This window comes from Pelobates fuscus, chromosome 7 (genome assembly GCF_036172605.1).
Source record: "Pelobates fuscus isolate aPelFus1 chromosome 7, aPelFus1.pri, whole genome shotgun sequence".
NCBI classification, from domain to species: domain Eukaryota; kingdom Metazoa; phylum Chordata; class Amphibia; order Anura; family Pelobatidae; genus Pelobates; species Pelobates fuscus.
Window position 1 is genome coordinate 18323009 of NC_086323.1, and position 20116 is coordinate 18343124.

At 38.8% G+C, this 20116-nt stretch overlaps 1 protein-coding gene across 2 annotated transcripts in view; it reads left to right on the forward strand.

Annotated features, from left to right (window-relative positions):
- Positions 1–19027, forward strand: part of MKNK1 (MAPK interacting serine/threonine kinase 1) — a 47878-nt gene extending 28851 nt beyond the window's left edge. For both annotated transcript variants that reach the window (XM_063427742.1, XM_063427741.1), the window contains exons 2-13: positions 1–41; positions 2029–2126; positions 4159–4238; positions 4593–4666; positions 11917–12021; positions 12292–12347; positions 12428–12523; positions 13856–14050; positions 15429–15593; positions 16905–16948; positions 17467–18834; positions 18867–19027. The exon at positions 1–41 is cut by the window's left edge and continues 58 nt beyond it. In XM_063427742.1, the coding sequence (XP_063283812.1) occupies positions 1–41; positions 2029–2126; positions 4159–4238; positions 4593–4666; positions 11917–12021; positions 12292–12347; positions 12428–12523; positions 13856–14050; positions 15429–15593; positions 16905–16948; positions 17467–17680 (1168 nt within the window). In that variant the 3' untranslated portion in view covers positions 17681–18834; positions 18867–19027. The remainder of the gene's footprint in view (positions 42–2028; positions 2127–4158; positions 4239–4592; positions 4667–11916; positions 12022–12291; positions 12348–12427; positions 12524–13855; positions 14051–15428; positions 15594–16904; positions 16949–17466; positions 18835–18866) is intronic.
- Positions 19028–20116: the final 1089 nt, after the last annotated feature.

The window sequence follows — 20116 nt, forward strand, 5'->3', positions numbered from 1 at the left end:
AAGGAGTCGGGATACAGAGAGCTACACGGGGAAATTTGCAGGTATTCATGGTCTGTTACCCATTGTCTTGCTATTCAGATGTCATTGCAAACCTACCCAAAACCAAATGGAACATCTGAATAAACTGCTCACATTAATATTGAATGCTGTACTAGCAAAGTGCATCATAGTAATTCACTTATAGATCTATAAAATAAAGCAAACAGAGGTGCCCTTAAGGTATTACACTCACAAGGTTGGAGTTGTAAAAGCACCACTCGTTGCTATAGCACTCAGGGAAGATCAGCCCCTAGAGTGCGTGGGATCCGTGGAAAAGAAGCTTGCAATCCGGATCTCAGGTAAGTATACTTTATTAATAGCAATTTAAAAACAGCAAAACCTGTTGTGGAGATAGGTAATGTTTGTTTCTTTTAGATATGACACCTGAAGAGACTAATTAGCATTTTTGCAATTCTTTAACTATTGTGCCAGTTGTATTTGAGTTTTTTTTTTTATTGATTTACCTGGGGGAACAAGGCACCCCATTTATAAATTGTCTTGGTGGTGGCAGCGTTAAAAGAGTATTAGTTATATTATTATGGTTGTGTGGGTGGTGGTAAGGGGGATTTTGTCATTATTTCCGGTCTAGTGCAGACAAATAGTGAACTTTAACCCTTTCACCACCACAACTACGTCATGCACACTCTTTAAGTAGGGTGTTCGTGACAACTACTATATAACATTGTGCTACAATGAAAATTTGTCATATACCATAGTAACATTGATGGTATCTCAATTTTAGTGTTACATGTTAAAGGATCACTATAGTGTCAGGAAAACACTCATTTTCCTGGCACTATAGATAGGGTCTTTAGATCCCTCCCACCATCTGGGTCCCTCTTCTAAAACCCCTTCAGACACTTACCTTTCTCCAGAGCCGTGCTCCCTCGGCAATGGGGAACTCTCCTCCTCCTGCCGACGTCCGATCTGAATGCGCATGTGCGGCAAGAGCCGCGAACGCATTCAAATTGCCCATAGAAAAGAATTACTCAATGCTTTCCTATGGACGTCAGAATCTTCTCACTGTGCGACAGCCACTAGAGGCTGGATTAACCCTAGTGTAAACCCTAGTGTATGTTTACAGCTGCAGGGTTAACACTAGAGGGATCTGGCACCCAGACCACTTAATTTAGCTGAAGTGATCTGGGTGCCTATAGTGGTCCTTTAAGTCTATTCTTTCTTAAGCCCTCTTTTTGCAACAAAATTTGCCGGTGTGAATTTGCTGGAAAATTTCGCATTTTTCTCCAAATGTAATGCGCCATCGAATCTAATGTGCATTCAAATTTTGGAAACTTTATTTTCCAAAAAAAGGTGCACCTTAGACTAGAGTAAATATGGTAATTCCTCATACAAGTCTAGCTGTCCCCTCTGTCACATTCTAATTTTGCGTAATAGACAAAAGGTGCTATTGTCTAAAGTAGACACTATATTTACATGTCTGTGAGACCCTTTTTGTCTTCAATTTCTTGCTTATCCCTGGCTTCCTCCCTCCCCCATAGAATTTTTTTTGCCCATTTGTTTATTGCTTACAGGGTTACTCCAGGCACTCCAGTGATTTGTAGTGGGCATGATGTCTGGAATCTGTATATGTAAATTTTAGCTGTGAATTGCTGCACATACAGGGTTTTAACCCCTATATCATGGTGTTATCAGCCGGCCTGGATTTACAGTACCATGCTCGCTAACCTCAACTCTGCAAATTTCGATGCACGTAATCTCATTCTGGGTGTAAACTGCACATGCTTGGCAAGTCTTGCACTCAGAAATTATGGGATGTTGTGTGTTTAAAATATAGAGAGAGATTTCCAGCAGTATACATTCCTTGATGACTTTAATCGCTCTCGGCTGTGCCAATTCCTGATCGAGTCTCATAATATGATAACTTTCCATTCAGAGTCTCTATGTGGGGATGACGTCAGGGTTTATGTGCTGTTTGTGACCTTTTTGGAGGTTTAAGACATTGTAATCCCAGTGTTCTTCCCTTGGCAGACCTTTACAAGCTGACAGATGAGCTCCTTGGAGAGGGGGCTTATGCAAAGGTCCAAGGCTGTATCAGTTTGCAGACTGGCAAAGATTACGCAGTTAAGGTAATTTGGAAATAAACAGAGCACATTCCTACATCATCCCAATAATGACTCCTACACTCTGCATGCTTTCTATGACTGATTTAAAATGATTTTACAAAGCTTATAACAGAAAAATAGAACCATCTGACGATTGCAAGACATTTACCCCTTTATCTGAATTGTCCAGCACATCTGTTATCTGTCTTTATATAAGTTTGTCTGTTTAATAAAAATGAAAAAGAAGATGGTATTTCAGAAAAATTTACTTTCACATGATCCCCTCTTTTTAAATGGCGATTTTATAGTATGTGTGTATGTCAAATCAGCCCCTTGATAAGTGTTAAAACTCTGTGCTGTCATGCAAGTTGTAGTATTTTGGTAAAGCTATAAATGTGGGGATTGATTAATGCAGGCTGAATGCAAGAGTTGGACTGGTAATTTAGAATTTGAACTGTTTGCTCACACAAAGGGATAATTATTACATTTAATCAATGAATCATCTAAGTTTGTATTGCATAGTCCATGTTGTCTAAATCCTCTGCAAATATAAAATGACAGTAATGCTTTGTAGTGTTGCAGTAGAACCATTCTCAGAAGATGCTAAAGGTTTAGTCACTTGCAGGGTTACTTAAAGAGTTCAAAGTAAATTTCACATTTGAGGACTGAGTGGCTGAAGTGAGCCTAGCTCTCAGTCCAGCTATTTTGACCTTAAAATTTAAAGTTATGGCTATGGTGGTCAGGAGTGGGACTTTAAATTAGGGAGGTAGAGGACATGCACACTTCACCTTGTACGCACGGAGTTCCAGGCTGCCCATGTCAGGGGGCCCACAGCACAAAAGTGCAAATCTCTGTATGCGCAGTGTGTAAACCAGAAATGCTGCATATACTGACTCCTACCACCATGATCACTTCTAAAAGAATAAGTAGTCAGGGAGGTGGGAGTAACCCTGTAGGCACAGAAACTCTATAACCATTTTATAACTTTCCTAATGATGTGGTATTAAAAAGTCAATTTTAGCTTAATTTCTGGTTACTTTCTTTACATTTTAGTAACCAGTGTTTATAGCCCCACTCTCTCCTTGGTTTAAAACACACAGCTTTCAGGGGATACTCGGTTATTCAAATTGTCTTATGCTATGGACTTGTAGTTTGAATAACCCAACACTATGTTCTACAAAAAGATGTAGAAATAATCACATGAGGGAAGTATATTGAAACAAGGAAGTGGTTTGAAACATTTCTGAGAAAAGGTTTGATGCACATACATCAAGGTTATTTTAAGCAGTGATTACTATGAAAATGTCTTATCAAAAGAACTGAAATCAGCCCCAGTGTGTATTTTGTATCCTAAACCTAGTTATACTTTCTGAAAATAAAACATTTGTTTTTTTGAGCAGATTCTATTTACATATTTAAAAAAAACAAAAGAAGTAAATGTGTAGTTATGTACATACACGCTGGGTGGGCTTGGTGATAGTGGGGAGAAATAGAATGCAGACTAATCAATCTCTAATTCTGAGGGAATCTGAATAACTATGCCATCAAAACAGGAGGGCGCTCCTTGGTCTTTGCAGAAACAAAATGATTTGGGTCAGTTAATTTTCAGTACGTAAAGGGACTCTGATTAGAAACACCAACATGTAGTTTTAATGTTTTTGTAATCTTTTGCTTTTTGGGCACCTCATAGAACTGTATTATATAGTTTTGCTTTCAGTCCCTTGCTGCTGTTTATGCTGAAATCAACGACTATCAGCAAACCTACTGTTTCCCCATAGGGACGTGAGATTGTAGGAGAGCACCAAGAAGCACCTCTATTGGCTGTCTGATGTAGAAAACCACAGAAAAAGGCAGTGTTTACGTTGCTGACGCTGCAGACAGTCTCTTTGCACCAGAACTACATTACGCTGTAGTGGTTCTAGTACTTTGAGTGTTCCTTTTAAAAACAAAAGTGGACGTTTGTTTTATATTCTGATTCTGATTTATTTCTGAATCATTTTTTTTATTTTATTTTTTGTTTTTTGGTATGTGATCATTCTTTCTTTTCTCCTGGTAGATTGTGGAAAAGAAAGCTGGGCACAGCCGCAGCAGGGTATTTCGAGAAGTGGAAACATTGTACCAGTGCCAAGGCAACAAGTAATCAAACCCTCTTACTACTTTCTACATTGTTAAAAGTAAAGCTCCTAATGTAAACTATTCATTACAAATGAAACCTAACTCGCCCCTTACTGATTGCTTAACTTAGTATGACCGAGGTGTCATTGTTATTAGTATCTCTTTATGAAGACCAGTCAAGTGCAGTGTTTGTGTCTGTAGCAGATCATATTGATATTTTAATAACTCCGTACCTGAGCTCAGGCATGGCTTGGCTTTAGTGCAAGTTGTCAGCTTTGAGCGACCTGACCTTTTCATCTTCCCACACAGAAGATCTGCTTCTTTTGAGATTGTATTGCTACTTGTTCAAATCTTATATTTATTTTTATTTTTTAGGAACATTTTGGAGCTAATAGAATTCTGTGAAGATGAATCTCGTTTTTACCTGGTCTTTGAAAAATTGCGAGGAGGTAAGTTTCTACTATTTTTTTTTTTTTTCCTACTGAGTCGTTAAGCAGTTTGGACTATCTCTGTTCAAAACAAAATGCCAGTGTATAGTGTGTTCTGTGTGACTGATTATTCAACATATTCAAAGATGTAGTGAACATTACATTGGCTAGCAGGTTGATTAAAGATGACTATATAATACCCCCCCCCCCCCTTTCTGGGATATGTCTGTAGGTACATTAGCATAAACCAGTTTTTAATGCAGAAGACTACTGCACTGGGAACCTTCAGAAAGAAACATGGCTTTAAACCCCAAAGGTGGAAAAGCTGTGTGCATGTTGAGCATTGCATTAAAGTTAAAACTTGACTTGGCCACCTGAGGATGATACAGATGGGGGTGTGCTACACCCATAGTTTCCAGAGGGCCCAAGAACAGGATACACATGTATGCATGCAAGATACTCACCCCATTAGCACGGTCTAGTGCACCATCAGTCAGCCAAGCCTTCCCTGTGCCTCTAGACTTGGGGGTATAGCAGATTAGAATGCCAGCCTGACTAAGCAGATCATAATATTTAATATTTTGGGCTCATTATCTCCACTCTGCTAACGCCGAGACAGACATGCCAACCTAACTTGTTTAATCATAAAATGAACATAAAAATGTGCATTTATCCGTGCCAAGTCAATATCTATGTTCCGTAATTGTGTGCTTTTGTGGCACTTAAACTGTGATTGTCATTTCTATTGCACAGAAAAATAAAGAATTTATAAATAACAACAAAAAAAATGTGCAACTCTGAAATATTATGCTTCCACAACTTTCCCAGAATACTTGTCTGAGCTATTCTATGCAGGACTGGGTTTGTTTCACAATGTGTTTGTGTTTAAAAACAAACCAAAACCATTTTGGGTTAGATTTCTTACAGAATCGCAGTATTGGGTTAGATTTCTTACAGAATCTTTGGACTATCTCCATCTTTCTAGCCGATGTGTTTTTTTTTTTTTTTTAATTGCCATCGCCCTCCTAATTACTTCATTTTACAATTAAATGAATGAGATTCAAAACCTTGCTTCTGGTCGTACTTGGAAGAATTTTGACACAATATTAAGGTCTCACGTTGGTGGTTGGGGCGGAAAAGTACATTGCCCTAAATAAGTGAGAAATAATGAAAATATATACAGTTTTGCAGTTAAGCAAATGGTACGAGCTACTGGTGTTTTCAAAGATCACATAAACTGTAAGATACAAGTTGGAACAGAAATCTGCAAGGGTCTGAAGGAATGTAACTCCTGAGTTACTACAGCAATAAAAACTGTATTGTCTGCCCCCACCCCTTAGGATTTAATCCACTATTGTCATGATTGATAAAGATTGATAAAGAGGGTCTAAGCATGGTCAGGTTGTCTTTTGGTGGTGTCTTAAATGATGGCTTGCTAAGGAAGTATTACAAGCACCGTAACCACTACAGGCAGCTCTAGAAAGTTATAGTGCCAGGTGTGCTTAGGTGATGTCTCTAGAGAGATCGAACTTCTGCAGCCGTAGCCTGGACGTGGCACCAATGACTGGAGGACAAAGTCCAGTTATTAGTTATAAAACAGTTTGACTAATTACATGACATTGTTCAAGGGCACTCCTGGCACCATAGCAGTTAACTGTTTGTGTTTTGTGCATACCTACTGAGGCTGTATAGGTACTCGGAACGGACTGTGTGCACTAATGGATGTAGACCGTAGGGAGCTGGAAGCCGACTTTAAGTAAAAAACAACCTTAAAGAACCATTTTGCAAAAACTGCCCAAATGCTGCCCTTTTATCACTTTGTGTATGAAGTCCCAACAAGTGTAGTTTTGCCTTAATGATTGGCTGTCTCTAGCAGTGACCTTAGGATGTATGTATTGGCTTAGCAAGCCGATGTATAGAGCTCTGCTTCTGGAACTATTGCCATGATTATCTTCTGATCCCCAGGACATCCATAATGAAGATCAAAGTGTATTGTTGCTGTTCCTGCTTATAGTGCATATTCCCATTACTGATGCTTACTGTGGTGTGTCTTAACTTGTGACTCAATGGATGTTAAATGTCTTCTTCCCACGGTTTTACTGCAGATTCTCACTGCATGTCGTTCCTGGGTCTGATATTTGGCAGTCAGGTGTCTCTCCCTCCAGAATTCTTTCCCTTCTTTGAAAGCCCTATTTCTACGGACTCTGTTACTAATGTATTCACTGTCTCTATGCTCTTCTTTCCCTAGTCTGTTTCCAGGGTTTTTCATATTCTGTGTACAAATTTAATGTATTTAACAATGTATTTTTCTCCCATAAACCCAAGCCAGTTCTCACAAATTAGTAGCTGCCCTTTTGTCTCTCACAGGAGACGGGTAGCATTGAAACACCATGTACCATAGTGTAAATGTTCTACTGTAAAGTGTTCAATCACTGTTGTAATTTTCCTTCTAGGCCACAATAGTCTACATTCTTAAACTGTTGTTTTTTTTTTTTTGTTTTTTTATTACTTGATTTGCTGTGTGGGTTTTTTTTTTTCCTCCTCTTCTTGTTCTTCCTTCTCCGAATTCTAAAAGTGACACAGCAATTGAGTATTTTGTTAAGTGCTTCTGAATTTTGGATATCTGGTGTTGGAGAGGCCTTTTGTGGGCTGGCTCCTGAGCTGATCTAATCACATAAATGGTTTTCTGTTTAGTCATGCCGAGAGACTTACATTCAGTTGTGAAGTTAAACTGTGATGGTCTTGTATTGGTATTTTGTTACGAGTCCCCATCCATTTTTAGTTGGAATACATGGCTAGTCTGCCCTCAAACTAACTAATTTTGGTTTGTGTGTGGAATCTAATTTGTCTATTTTGGATCAACTTAGTCTGCTTACACTAAATCTTCCATGCGGAGTGTTTTCAAATTAATCTTCCCAAAGTTGATATCTGGTAATACAGGACTTCCAGCATTTCAGTGGTAAAGTAAAGCTCCCATAATTGCTTTGTGGAAATTACTGTAGAGCAACTAAATGTATAGGGGATTGTCTAGGCAGTACATTGTCAGTGTTTATTTTGCAGGAGGAGTCCCCTGCACCATCCCATAGTAAGTAGTCAGGTTTGTCCACTCTTTGGGCACTTATTTGAGTGCTGGTAATCCACCACCCATTCAGATATCTCTGAAGCAGAAACCTCCACTTCTGCAATTACATTTTTTTTTCCTGTCTTAGGAGAAAATCGAACTAAAGCAAAAGTTCCCTTTCACATTTGATAATATTTCTTCTATCTAAAGAGGAGGCCTGACAGTTAAGTGTAAACCGAAAATGGTTTGACTACTTATCAGAGGATGATGCCAGCAGACTTCTGGCACCATAACCACTACTGCATGTAGGGAGTGCCACAATGTAGCAGTGCTGCCTTTTTATAGAATGACTGAGACAGTTCTCTATAACCACGATGGACTGTGCTGCGATATTGTACCATATAACTATGGATTACAGGCATCGTACTGTATTGGGTGAGGCACTATAAATTCCTTTATGTGCATAATGGGAATTACACTCCAGGTTTTTCAGAAAGGTATCTGTGAAAATTGCTGCATATTTTTCCTTCTGCAGTCTTTCTACCGGGAAATAACTTACCGTTTATCGCAGTCACTTGCTCATCCCATGCACATTGAAATGACATTGCACACATACCTGCGCAGTGCTATGATTGGATGGATTTTTCAGCCGCTTCTTTGTTGCTGACAAGGTGAATGGCATTTGGGGGAAAACAGTCACAGGAAATGTTTCGTGTTACAATACTTGGAGGAAGGACCCGGTAAGAGCTCTCTATTGCTGACCGTTTGACCTTAATTTTAAATTCATTTTGGATTTCCAGCAATTATCGCTTTAGTAATTGTAGACTCGCATTGTCAGGGTTATTCACCGGAATGATCACAAATGCACGGTCTGCATTCAGAGACGCTCAAATAATGTCTTTACTGGAGTCACACACAGCCAGTCAGTGCTGGAGTATTGGGGTATCGGTTGCACACACATCGGTTTATTTACGGAAATGAGAACTGTTGCGATTTCAATTCAAACTTCAAATTAAGGTAAAAAATAGCTGAATTGAAGAAAGGAAAAAACTAACAATCTCTGCTCTGAATGTGAAATTATCTTTGAATTTCTGGTAGTTCTCTGTAAAGAGAGGATGTAACCTTGGCAGGTGCATTAACTTCTGTTATAGGAAGTATCCCCCGTAGTTTGTGATCTGTCGAGTGTTTCATGTCTCTTGGTCTTTGATTGCCCTGCAGTTGTCTGCTGGCCGTCAAGCTGTGGATTGCTCCTGATTTAATGAATGTGTATCTTTGTTTTCAGGGACAAAGCACACTTTTTGTTCAGTAGTTTCTGATGTTGCAGGTTTTTAGATGAGCACTTTCTCATGAAGGAGTCTCACCAAGACTGTATTACCACATTCAGAAGTGATTAACGAAAAATCTGGTTAAATGCTCAAATTCACACTTTAGTGAATAATCCTATCAGACTAAAAACTGAATTTCAAATTAACGGGGATAAATTCAGCAGTTCTCATTTAATCTATTTCAACTAATTTAAAATTCGGTTTGAATTGCTGACAAGTTATTCTTTAATATATTCCACCCCTAATTCAATAATAATTTTCAATTGACAACCTTTTCAGATGTGCATATTTATTGGCTAGTGTGACGAACTGAGCCTCGTCACGTGTTCTTGGAGGGGCCTGTTTGCTAGCCTCCTGCCTCAGGACTATGGGCCATGCAAAAAGGCTCATAACATACCTTGTTCGTGCCTTTTTGCTATTCTGTTTGGTAGATTGCATTCCCCGCACGATCCTGGGACCTTGTTAACACCTATTAACACCTTGGAACGGTTCTCACTGCAGTGTTAATTGTTTGTCTGGGTGGCCGCAATTCCTATGGACAACCACGAGGTGGCGGCCATCTTGTTCGCATGAACGCAGGCAGCCGTGTTTGGGCATGAATCTCATGGAACTAAAATCGGAAGCAGAAACTCCCGAACACTGCTGGACTTCCATCATCGCTTGCGTTTTTGGTTCTATACAATTTTTAGAAGGGCACTGTTTGGTGAAATCATTCGCCTGGATAAGGGGAACAAGCTCCAGGGTAAGAACATTGGCTATGTTCGGTAGTTTATTCGTTTTCCAAACTACCGAACTAGACCGACCTCAAGCCCTGATTCTCTGGAACTGTTTTGGGCGTGGGACCATGCGGGTGGTCACTCAAATTATGAATTTCAGGACATTCCTGAACCCCTCAACTGACCTGGGTGATTTTTGGATATGTTGGTCACCCAGATCAGGGGATGTAACTTTTTGGGGGATTTTGTGTGTAAAAAAATTTTGTTTGTGTTTGGAGATAATTCAGTTCAGTATAGTGCTTGACTCCATTATCTCACAGGCATAGGGGAGGGATTGACCTATTTTGTTTGGGAGTGTCCTGGACCTGAGAGCCAATGTGATTGTGTATTTGTTTCTATTGTGGTTTACTCTCAGGTCCAGGGGGCACTGCCCCTTACATGGGGACTGTCATTATCGGCCAGTTGTGGCTACCATTAAGAGATTTGTTTACCCTTCATGAAAGTCTAGGCTCATGTTTGAGGGGTTGGAGAGCTATACTCACACTGGGGATTGCTATAATCACTATACTCCCTTGGATCACAACGATTGCTCTTGTAAGAGCAGTCTGCTTCACTCTCTGGACCAGGAGAGGTCTACCCACTGGAAGCTGGATCCTGGCCTTGGGTCCAAGGTGGGTGGAGGACAGAAACCCCAACCAAGCTGCGACAGTTTGTGGGGTTTACGGTGGTTATGGTGTCTGGTGCGGTGCTTATGGTACTCAACGACTACTAGGAAGAAGCAATTGACGGAGCTACCTGGTCGGGGTGCCAGGCGGTCCATCACAGCTAGTACTTGGCTTCTTCTCAGACTACCCGCGTTCATCATTTTTGTCTGTAAAATTACTTTCAGTGATTTGAAATCAACTTGCACCGTCTGTAATTTTACAAGAGACCACCCTGGTCTGTACCTTGTCACCTGATGTTCTAGGCTCCTTTCTGTGGATGGCTCAGACCCACCCTCTTGTTAGTAAATGATATTATTGGAACAGGTTTCTCTATGTGCTTACAGCTGAATGCTAATGGTTATGGAGATGGGATAAAGAATAATTTGTAAATTCAGCCACATAAAAAGGTTAATTAGAAGAATACACTGCTGAAACTATTGTAGCATATTTTAAGCTAAAAAAAAAATTTTTTTAATTTAAATTTTTGCTTTATTCCAGATTAGTATTCTCTTATTTAAAAAAAAAAATAAAAAAATAAAAAATAATAATAATAAAAAAGGCATTATTTGGAATCTGTAGTCTGTAGTAGATGAAGATTAGCCATATAATTCAATTTTCATCTTAGAGAATTACGCCTGACAGTCTGGGCATTGGTGCTTGTATGGCAGGGTGAATCTTAGCTGGACCTGGGATTTGAAAGTTGGGATGGTTAAAGTAATATAGTTGGCAATATAGGTTTGTATTCCTTACGCTTTCGTGTCCATGGTTAGAGGTCGTCCCCAATGCCACCACCTGCAACATCATGGCAGCATGGCCCAATCTAATGCTCCTCGTAGATTAGCATCAGGGTCTGGTTGCAAATGCGTGTTGGGTGCCATACACACGTAAGCGTCCCCGTAGAGAAGCAGTAAATAAATACTTTCCAAGAGGGCTGAAACGTTGTGTGACCGTTGTATTGTCATTACAGTGAAATGCCTCCAATGTCTGTCAGTGTAACGGCCAGTGCAGGTATGTTTAACCTTTCAAGGTACAAATTGTAGTTCCTGCAAAACAGCAATGTTCTTTTCCCTTGAATGGGTAAAATGAGTGTTACTGCACAAAGGCCACTTCATCTTATTGAAGTGGCCTGGATGACATTAGTGAGCCACTAAGCGTACAGCTGTAGAGTTGTTACAAACTATATAAATAAAACTCTATAAATAACAGAATTTGGTGAGATGAAGACCCATGACACCATACCCTGCAAGGATGATATGGTGTTAAAGTGCTTGGCATCTCCTCTTTAAATATAATGTAATCTAACTCCCACTATGAAAAAGCTAGCTTTTAACCTTTATCACATAAATAGAATCTCTACGAAACTATGCTTGGTTGTCCTACATTCACCAAGGGGTGGTAAGTGTTCAGTTCACTGTTTAGTGAATAAATCCAGGTGTCTAATGAAACTATCTGCTTCCTCTTCTAGGTTCGGTCCTTTCTCACATTCAGAGACGAAAGCACTTTAATGAGAGGGAGGCTAGTAAAGTAGTAAAGGACATTGCATCTGCTCTTGATTTTCTTCATACAAAAGGTAAGTAAAAAGTGAACGTCACAGCGTTCTATCAAGGGTGGGAGATCTACAAGATCAGAGCGGTCTTCTCCGTGATGCTTTGCACTACTGCAGAGTCTAGACTGTGCTCTCCACAACCCGTCTTTCCTCTGTGTAAAACCATTTTATTTCGAACTATAAATGTCAGGTGTGAGAAGGTAATGGTTTAGTTTTAAGTTTCTTGCATATAAACATAAACATTTAAAGTTTTCTAATATTTTTTTTTTTTTCTCCTCCCAACCACTAAATCAGGTATAGCTCATCGAGACCTAAAACCAGAAAATATTTTATGTGAATTCGAATATAAGGTAAACTTCTATTTTTATTTTTGTAACAGATTTTTTTTTTTTTGTGCTGAACCCCATTTACAGTCTCCTCTTTTTCACAGCTGTCACCAGTAAAAATTTGTGACTTTGACCTCGGCAGTGGTGTTAAACTAAACAGCGCGTGCACCCCAATAACAACACCAGAGTTAACGACTCCAGTAAGTTCTAATATTTTCTTTTTTTTTTTTTGTGTGTGGATTCTGTCTTTCAATTATAGTACAACTCCCTGTCAATGCCTTTGCTCCCGACTCCTTCAGCGATGAGCTCACGTATGCATGACTTTAAATTTCTTCCCACAATGCATTGTGTGGTGGATGGATGTGCATGCTCACAATATGGTGGCAATATTTGTAGGAGAGGAAGTGGTTTGAGAGTCCTTTATTGTAGAGAAAATTATTTATTTAAAATATAAAAAAAAAACCTGAGGCTTGCAAGGGCACATTCAGATTTTAATGGCCAACAGACCACTCAACACAAACGTTTTATACAACAATAATTTAATCAACTAATAAACTTCTGAAAGGATATATATACTTTATTACAAAAAAAAAAAAATCAAAACCTGTTAAAGGTGGGGATGAGTTTTTCTTGTTTTATGTAACAGGATCCTTCAGTCCTATACATACACCTTGGGTCAGGGTTTGAAAACAGTCTCTATGGTCTCTCTCTCCCCCCCCCCCCCCCCCCTTTTTTTTGTGTGTGCAGGAAGTAAAACTGGGAAAATCAGAGACTTTGTTTTCAAACATATGTATGTAGCTGAAAGATCCTATCGTGCATTAAAAGAAGGCCTGCATTTTCTCATTTTTTATTTATTAACCTTGTTTAAAAAAAAAATCCTTTCAATTTGATGAAATTATTATATTAAAAATGGTTTTGAGTGACCGTTCTTCTTTTAAATGTATCTTCAGTTTTTATTTCCTAAAATTAATTTGTAAACAAACCCCTCTAATGTGCACTCAGTTATTCTGTTTGCTTAAATACCTGACCATTCACCTTGAAATTAAGATTTTGAATATGTTCTTGTTCAGCTGTGAGATGCACAAAATTCCACAAGCCTGTTCAAATTGCAACCAAAATAAAGAGAATATTCTAAATAAAAAGGCAGCATGTGTAATTAATTTGCTTTTCTAAAGCAAATGCGTTCCCATAAGCTTCATTCTACTTGCAGAAAAAAATCTGAACGTCTTGACCCTTTGCATTATTAATATCTGCTCTTATATCGCTTAACCTCATGAAAGCCACACGTGGGGGAGTTTAGTTTATTTACTTTTTTTGGGGTCAATTTTTAGTTGATCTAGCTCTTCCACTTTATAGTTTACGTTTTATTTTAATTATGGTGTTTGTAAATATTACCATATTAATTCATTAAATGTGTCAAAGTAAATATGTAGTGTTGTGTAACAGCCTGTTCTTCATAAATTAAGCATATACGGTTTCGATGTTGGCTTGATGACCAGTCTGTAATTTGCCTTCCATTACCTCCTGTACAGTGTGGCTCAGCAGAATATATGGCCCCAGAGGTGGTAGAGGTTTTCACAGATGAAGCAAACTTCTATGACAAGCGATGTGATCTCTGGAGCCTGGGCGTTATTCTGTATATAATGCTGAGTGGGTACCCTCCCTTTGTGGGCAACTGTGGCACAGACTGCGGCTGGGACCGAGGGGAAATTTGCAGAGTGTGTCAGGTAGTTACAGCCTTGCTTTACTTGTCATTAAATGGTTAGCATTTCTCACTCCCACCTAGAAATTACGAATTCTCAATGTTTTATTATATGCTGATACGTTATGTTCTTGTGTTACTTGGACTTGTTTGGTATCAATTGTACATATGTACAAATCAGTCACTTCAGTGGTGAATTTGGAAGAAAAAAAGGGGGTACAAGGGATTTGTTTTCTAGCTTAATATGGTTCTTCCTTTACAATCTACTTGTCCTGACAGATAATAAAATAACATGTAAACATGAAGGCTCCAAGGTTGGTACACAAAACATTAGCTCTGACTCCTCCATTTATGGTAATCAACTCAAATAACCTAAACTTGCTACTGTCTCAGACTCCACAGCGCTGTAAGCAAGCTTTGTGTGTGTATGTTGAGTGTATGGGGTCTGTTTCTTGTGTGGGTTGCTGTCTGTAGGCAGAACATGCATACATAGTGCAGATGCTGAGATCTTGTCGGCAGCGACGCTTAACGGAGGATCCTAGCGTCCGGATCTGCTCTAACCTCACACTGCTGTCCTATAGGAAAGCATTGGATCGGCTGAGATCCTCCTTATTATCTCAGCCAGCAGAGGAGTGCTTGGAGAAACATGTTAAATAGTATTTCTAAATTACCGCCTACATCACTCTAAAAGTCTGTGTCCCAAACATTTAGTGTACTACTTAACATTTTAAGGACCCTTGGCCCAAATTTTGTTTTTGTCCCCCTCCTATTTGAGAGGTCTTTAATCACTGCAACAGGCTGTTTCATTGTCAGATGTTCAGCTAAAATGACATTTATCCAAATAACTGCTGGAGTGTTATACACATACAGTTGCTGGGCTTCTATTTTAGTACAACAATTACATTGCCATCTGGGTTGCAATAATTAACAGATGCTTCACGGCTGATAAACAAGCAGTGAGGTCAGTGGCAATCAATGCAAAGGTTGAAATAACCACTAGTCTGCAAAGTGTTAAATATCTAATAATTGAAGAAATGGGTTAGAGGGTCAAATGGTAAATAAATCATGCTAGTGTTTAACAACAAGTAACCTTGACTGAGCCTCCAATTGTATTCTGGTTCTAAACTGGAAAATTAATAAATAAGATCGGCTACAACATATAACCACAGACAAACTGTTTACAACCGTTTACATTTTAAGATTCTGTGCGATTTTTATTTATTTATTTAAAAACACTTGCCTGCAACATCCCATACATTCGTGCGATCACTAGTTTTCTCTTTCTGCAACTTTTTTTTTTTCCTCTTAAGTTGTGTGATCATTCCGTGGTATTTATTTTATCCCCTCCTTTAACCTGCGTTGTAAATGTATTTTACATATTTTTTTTTTTTTCATGTTAACAGAATAAGCTTTTTGAAAGCATTCAAGAAGGCAAATATGAGTTTCCAGAAAAGGATTGGTCACACATTTCCTGCCAAGCTAAAGATTTAATATCAAAACTATTGGTCCGAGACGCCAAGGAACGCTTGAGTGCTGCTCAAGTTCTCCACCACCCGTGGCTGCAAGGGGTAAGTGTACAGTGCTTATGAAATGTGTTCATTGGGGAATAGAGATCTAAATGGAGATTGTAAACCTTTGTATTCCTCAGTTTAAAGGAACACTATAAAGTACTGCTCTGTAGTGGTTGTGGTGCTAGGATTTAATTTCTTATAAGAATTCCTTTAGTGAGAGGGTAGTGGATGCATGTAATAGCCTTCCAGCTGAAGTGGTAGAGGTTAACACAGTGAAGGAGTTTAAGCATGCGTGGGATAGGCAATCCTAGCTATAAGATAAGGCCAGGGACTAATTAAAATTATATAGAAAATAGGGCAGACTAGATGGGCCGGATGGCTCTGATCTGCCGTCACAGTCTTTGTTTCTATGTAAGTAGTACAACCAGGTTTTTTTTTTTAATGTTCTAATAGTTTGACAACTTAAATGGGGGATGCCAGGACATTCTTGGCACCAAAACCACTATAGCAAGCGGTTTGTTTAATGAATAACTATAACTGAGTATTTCACCTGATTTTCTTTAAAAAAAAAAAAAAAAAAAAAAAGCAGTGTTTTTATTCGTTTAATTTTTTTTTTTTTGCTGCATGTCCAGAAAGTGTCTTGGTTTCAAAAAGTGTATATCTCTTGGCACTTTTTTAACATAAATTATTTATAGTTTCAGTGCTAATTTTGTGGAATTTTGGGCATTATGTATGTGTGTCTTTCTCTTCATATACCACAGCTCAATCTGGTTTGTAATAAGCCCTTGTCTCATAGAGTATGTATTGAACTTCACTTGTCATTGAAGCACAATGCAAACTGTTTTGTTTCTGTACAGTCTGTCCTCTTTATTGTAAATATAATTGTATTCTACCTACATCATGGCATACCTCATGCAACATTTGCGTGGAAAGACCTTAAAACAAATTCTAAAAATAGTGTGAATATTGCACTACACAGCAAGCCAGGTATTTGCAGCAATATATGCTCTTATAAATTAATTCTTAACTATGGAGTGAAAGGCTCCACAATATAGACATTTCCTGATCTTCACGGCTTTATGTTCGGTATTGATCATCTTATGGCTGAACATGGGGCATATGAACTACTCTGTGCAATCCCACTAGTATGACTATCCTATCTCTCTCTGCTTTGTTTCCCATTAACTCATGCCACAACATCTCGACCTCTGTGCAATCACATGTGGTGGCTTTGGGTAGTCGGGTGCTTTCTAACTGACCTGGCTTCCAGCCTGCTCCACACACAGTTTTTTTTCTTTGTTTTTTTTGTTTTTTTTTTGCGATGCTAGTGATGTTTCGCTTATATTTTTTTCTCATTCTGTTTTTAAGGATGCTCCAGAACATGGGTTGCCAACACCACTTCTGCTTCAAAGGTAATACTCATTAATTAGATATTTTTATAATTTTTATAGAACCTCTGGAACTACACTTTGTTCTCTAGTACAGGTTGTTTCAAATGTATCTCCTTTTAAGTTGCTAATAACACTATCTGCTGTTATTTTTTACAACCCAGTAGGTTTCACAAATAGTATGTATTGCAACAAATTTCCTACCTTACTCTAAACAGGCATGCTTTGCTTCGGGATTAGGCACCGCTGTAAAGTAATGCAGTGTCTTTTACAGCTTTCTTTGGTCTATCACTATTTAACACATAATATACATATAATGTAATAAAGTTTTACCACTACATGTGTTGCTGACCGTAAAGTAGTGGTGATTCATTGTACTACAACATATCAAAATGGTCTGTTAGGGAAGCATTACTATACTGGCAGTTCTATGCTTTAGCCAAGCACTATTGGGTGAGAACTGTATCTGTTAAGTGTTGCTTGCGTTCATAATTCATGTCACTGGGATTCTAACTGATCAATCTCATATTAACCTCTAACAGGCACAGCAGTACGAAGGACCTGACCCTGTTTGCAGCTGAAGCCATTGCTTTGAACCGCCAGCTCTCTCAGCGTGACAGTGACCTGATTGAGGAACAAGTGGAGATCATTCATGCCATCTGCTCAATGAGGCTCTCTCCACCTTCCAAGTCGCGCCTCGCAAAGCGGAGAGCTCAGGCCCAGGCACGGAAAGGCAGTGGTCCTCAAACAGCCTGAGTGTCCAACGCCCTAACAAAACTTCACACATCTTCCATTAAGCGTTAAAGGGACAGTAAAGTGGGAAAATTACTTTTTTAATTGCCGTATTAAAATGCTGGTTACTTTGACAAGACTGTTATGCTATTTTTGGGATATTTATAGCAATAGGAAAAACAAACCAGATTTTACAAGATTCTAAAGTTATGTCTGTAGGTAATGAAACCATTTTCCAGGAGAAGCCGCACTTATTCTTGGCAACTGAAGTTCATTGCCGTTTGAGGGCGCAGGTTGCCAAGGCAAGATATACTTCCACGATGGAACATTGTCTCGAATAAAACCACCTATGTGTAAATTTGATCTCTCTGGCTATGCACTTTAGCATTGTGGGAATCAGAAATGTTCATAGATTATAAAATGAAACCACATTATGCCATCTCAAAAATCAAATTTAGTGGGCTTGTCAAATTAACACAATACTTGAATATGTCCATTAAGATAAGCTATTGTCTTTTCTGTTCCTTTAACTGTGTAGCTATTGACAGGTAATCGTTAACTTGTCCTTTTGGCTGTTGAGGGGTTAATGCCTTGTGCATCCCCGCAGTCTTTTTAGTCAGGTGCCACTTTATAATGGCACCTGTGTGTTTTTAAATTCTTGGATCCAGCAAATCTTTATAATAGATTTGCTGCTGCTCCATTTTATTAACAAAGCAAACAAAAAATCTCCTTAAATAACTGTGACAATATAACTCTGACTGGTTATATCCCTCAGAGCTCCTTATTTAACGTTAGAGCTTCCTCAGGTCTACGGGTTCTATCTGGTACAACAGAAACCTTGCACACCGTTCAAACACTAAGCTAAGACGTACGTTTTTAGTTTAATCCTTAAGATCTTTGTGTGTGAAAACTATTCTCCTCCCCCCCCCCCTTTTTTTTTCTCATTATTTATTACTGAACAAAACTAATGTTCTTCCTTAAATCTGAATTTCACATCAGCCTGAAATGTTACGTTACCTTTCTTGCCAAAAATGTACTGTATTGTAAATTTTTAAGCATTGTTTCATTTTTCTTCTCATCTCAGAATATGTAAATGTGTTTATTTTTTTTTAACATTTTCTCAGAGTATTTTTTTACATGGGGAAAGAGTGGGAATCAAACATGAATTTTGTATAGTGGTAAATCTTTAAAGGGATATATATATATATAGCTGCCTTGTCACTGTGCCTGAAGGGATGAGATGTATTGTGGGTATTTTTTTTTCTTTTTCTTCTATTTTATATGAATGCAAAGATCTTGAAGGGAATGGAGTTGTTTTGTCAATGTTATTTAATATATGAAAATAAATGTACCACATGAAGTTTTACATAAGGCTCTATCTTTGGATTGTGTGAGCTTTTCTAACTGTGTGTATAAAACACTGATTACGGGGAAACTCTTCTCTGGTCAAAAAGTATTTCATGACACACAACCAGGCAGAAAAAGTACTTTTACACACACTCTATAACCTTAAATACTACTGCATTCAGCTAACGATATAATGGATATACCATATATACTCGAGTATAAGTAGAGTTTTTCAGCACATTTTTTTGTGCTGAAAAACCCCAACTCGGCTTATACTCGAGTCAATTGTCTTTATTATGGCAATTTATATTGCCATAATACAGACTGGGGGCTGTGGGGGCTGCAGAGCGTTTGCTTACCTCTCCTGTCAGCTCCCTCCTCCTCCGCGCCGGTCCGTTCAGCACCTCTGCCAGCTCCCAGTGTAAATCTCGCGAGAGCCGCGGGGTCATAGTGCGGCTCTCGCAAGAATTACACTGTTAGCTGACAGGTGCTGAACGGACCAGCGCGGAGGAGGGAGCTGACAGGAGCTGCAGGAGAGGTAAGTAAGAGCTCCCTGCCAGCCCCCCTCCTACACAGTGCCCATCCACTGGACCACCAGGGAGTGAGAGCCCTCCTCCCTGCCCTGTATCAAGCAGGGAGGGGGGACGGAAAATAAATAAAAAAAAAATAATTAAATGAAATTAAAAAATAATACAAAAACTAAAATAATAATAAAAAAATAAAATTTCCCACCCCTCACCAAGGCTCTGCAACACACACGCTGCACTCATACACACATGCTGCATAAATATTCAATTAATATAATTTTTTTAGGATCTAATTTTATTTAGAAATTTACCAGTAGCTGCTGCATTTCCCACCCTAGTCTTATACTCGAGTCAATAAGTTTTCCCAGTTTTTTGGGGTAAAATTAGGGGCCTCTGCTTATATTCGGGTCGGCTTATACTCGAGTATATACGGTATATATTTTCTTACACTCCACTGCATATGCCAACTGCCTGCAAACCTCTCGCTATGGCAATAAGCTATAGTATTTGCAATGTCCCCCCTTTATTTTTTAAATTCAGTAGTGAGTACTAAAGAAGCCCAGCTTTGATTTAGTGATTCCCCCCC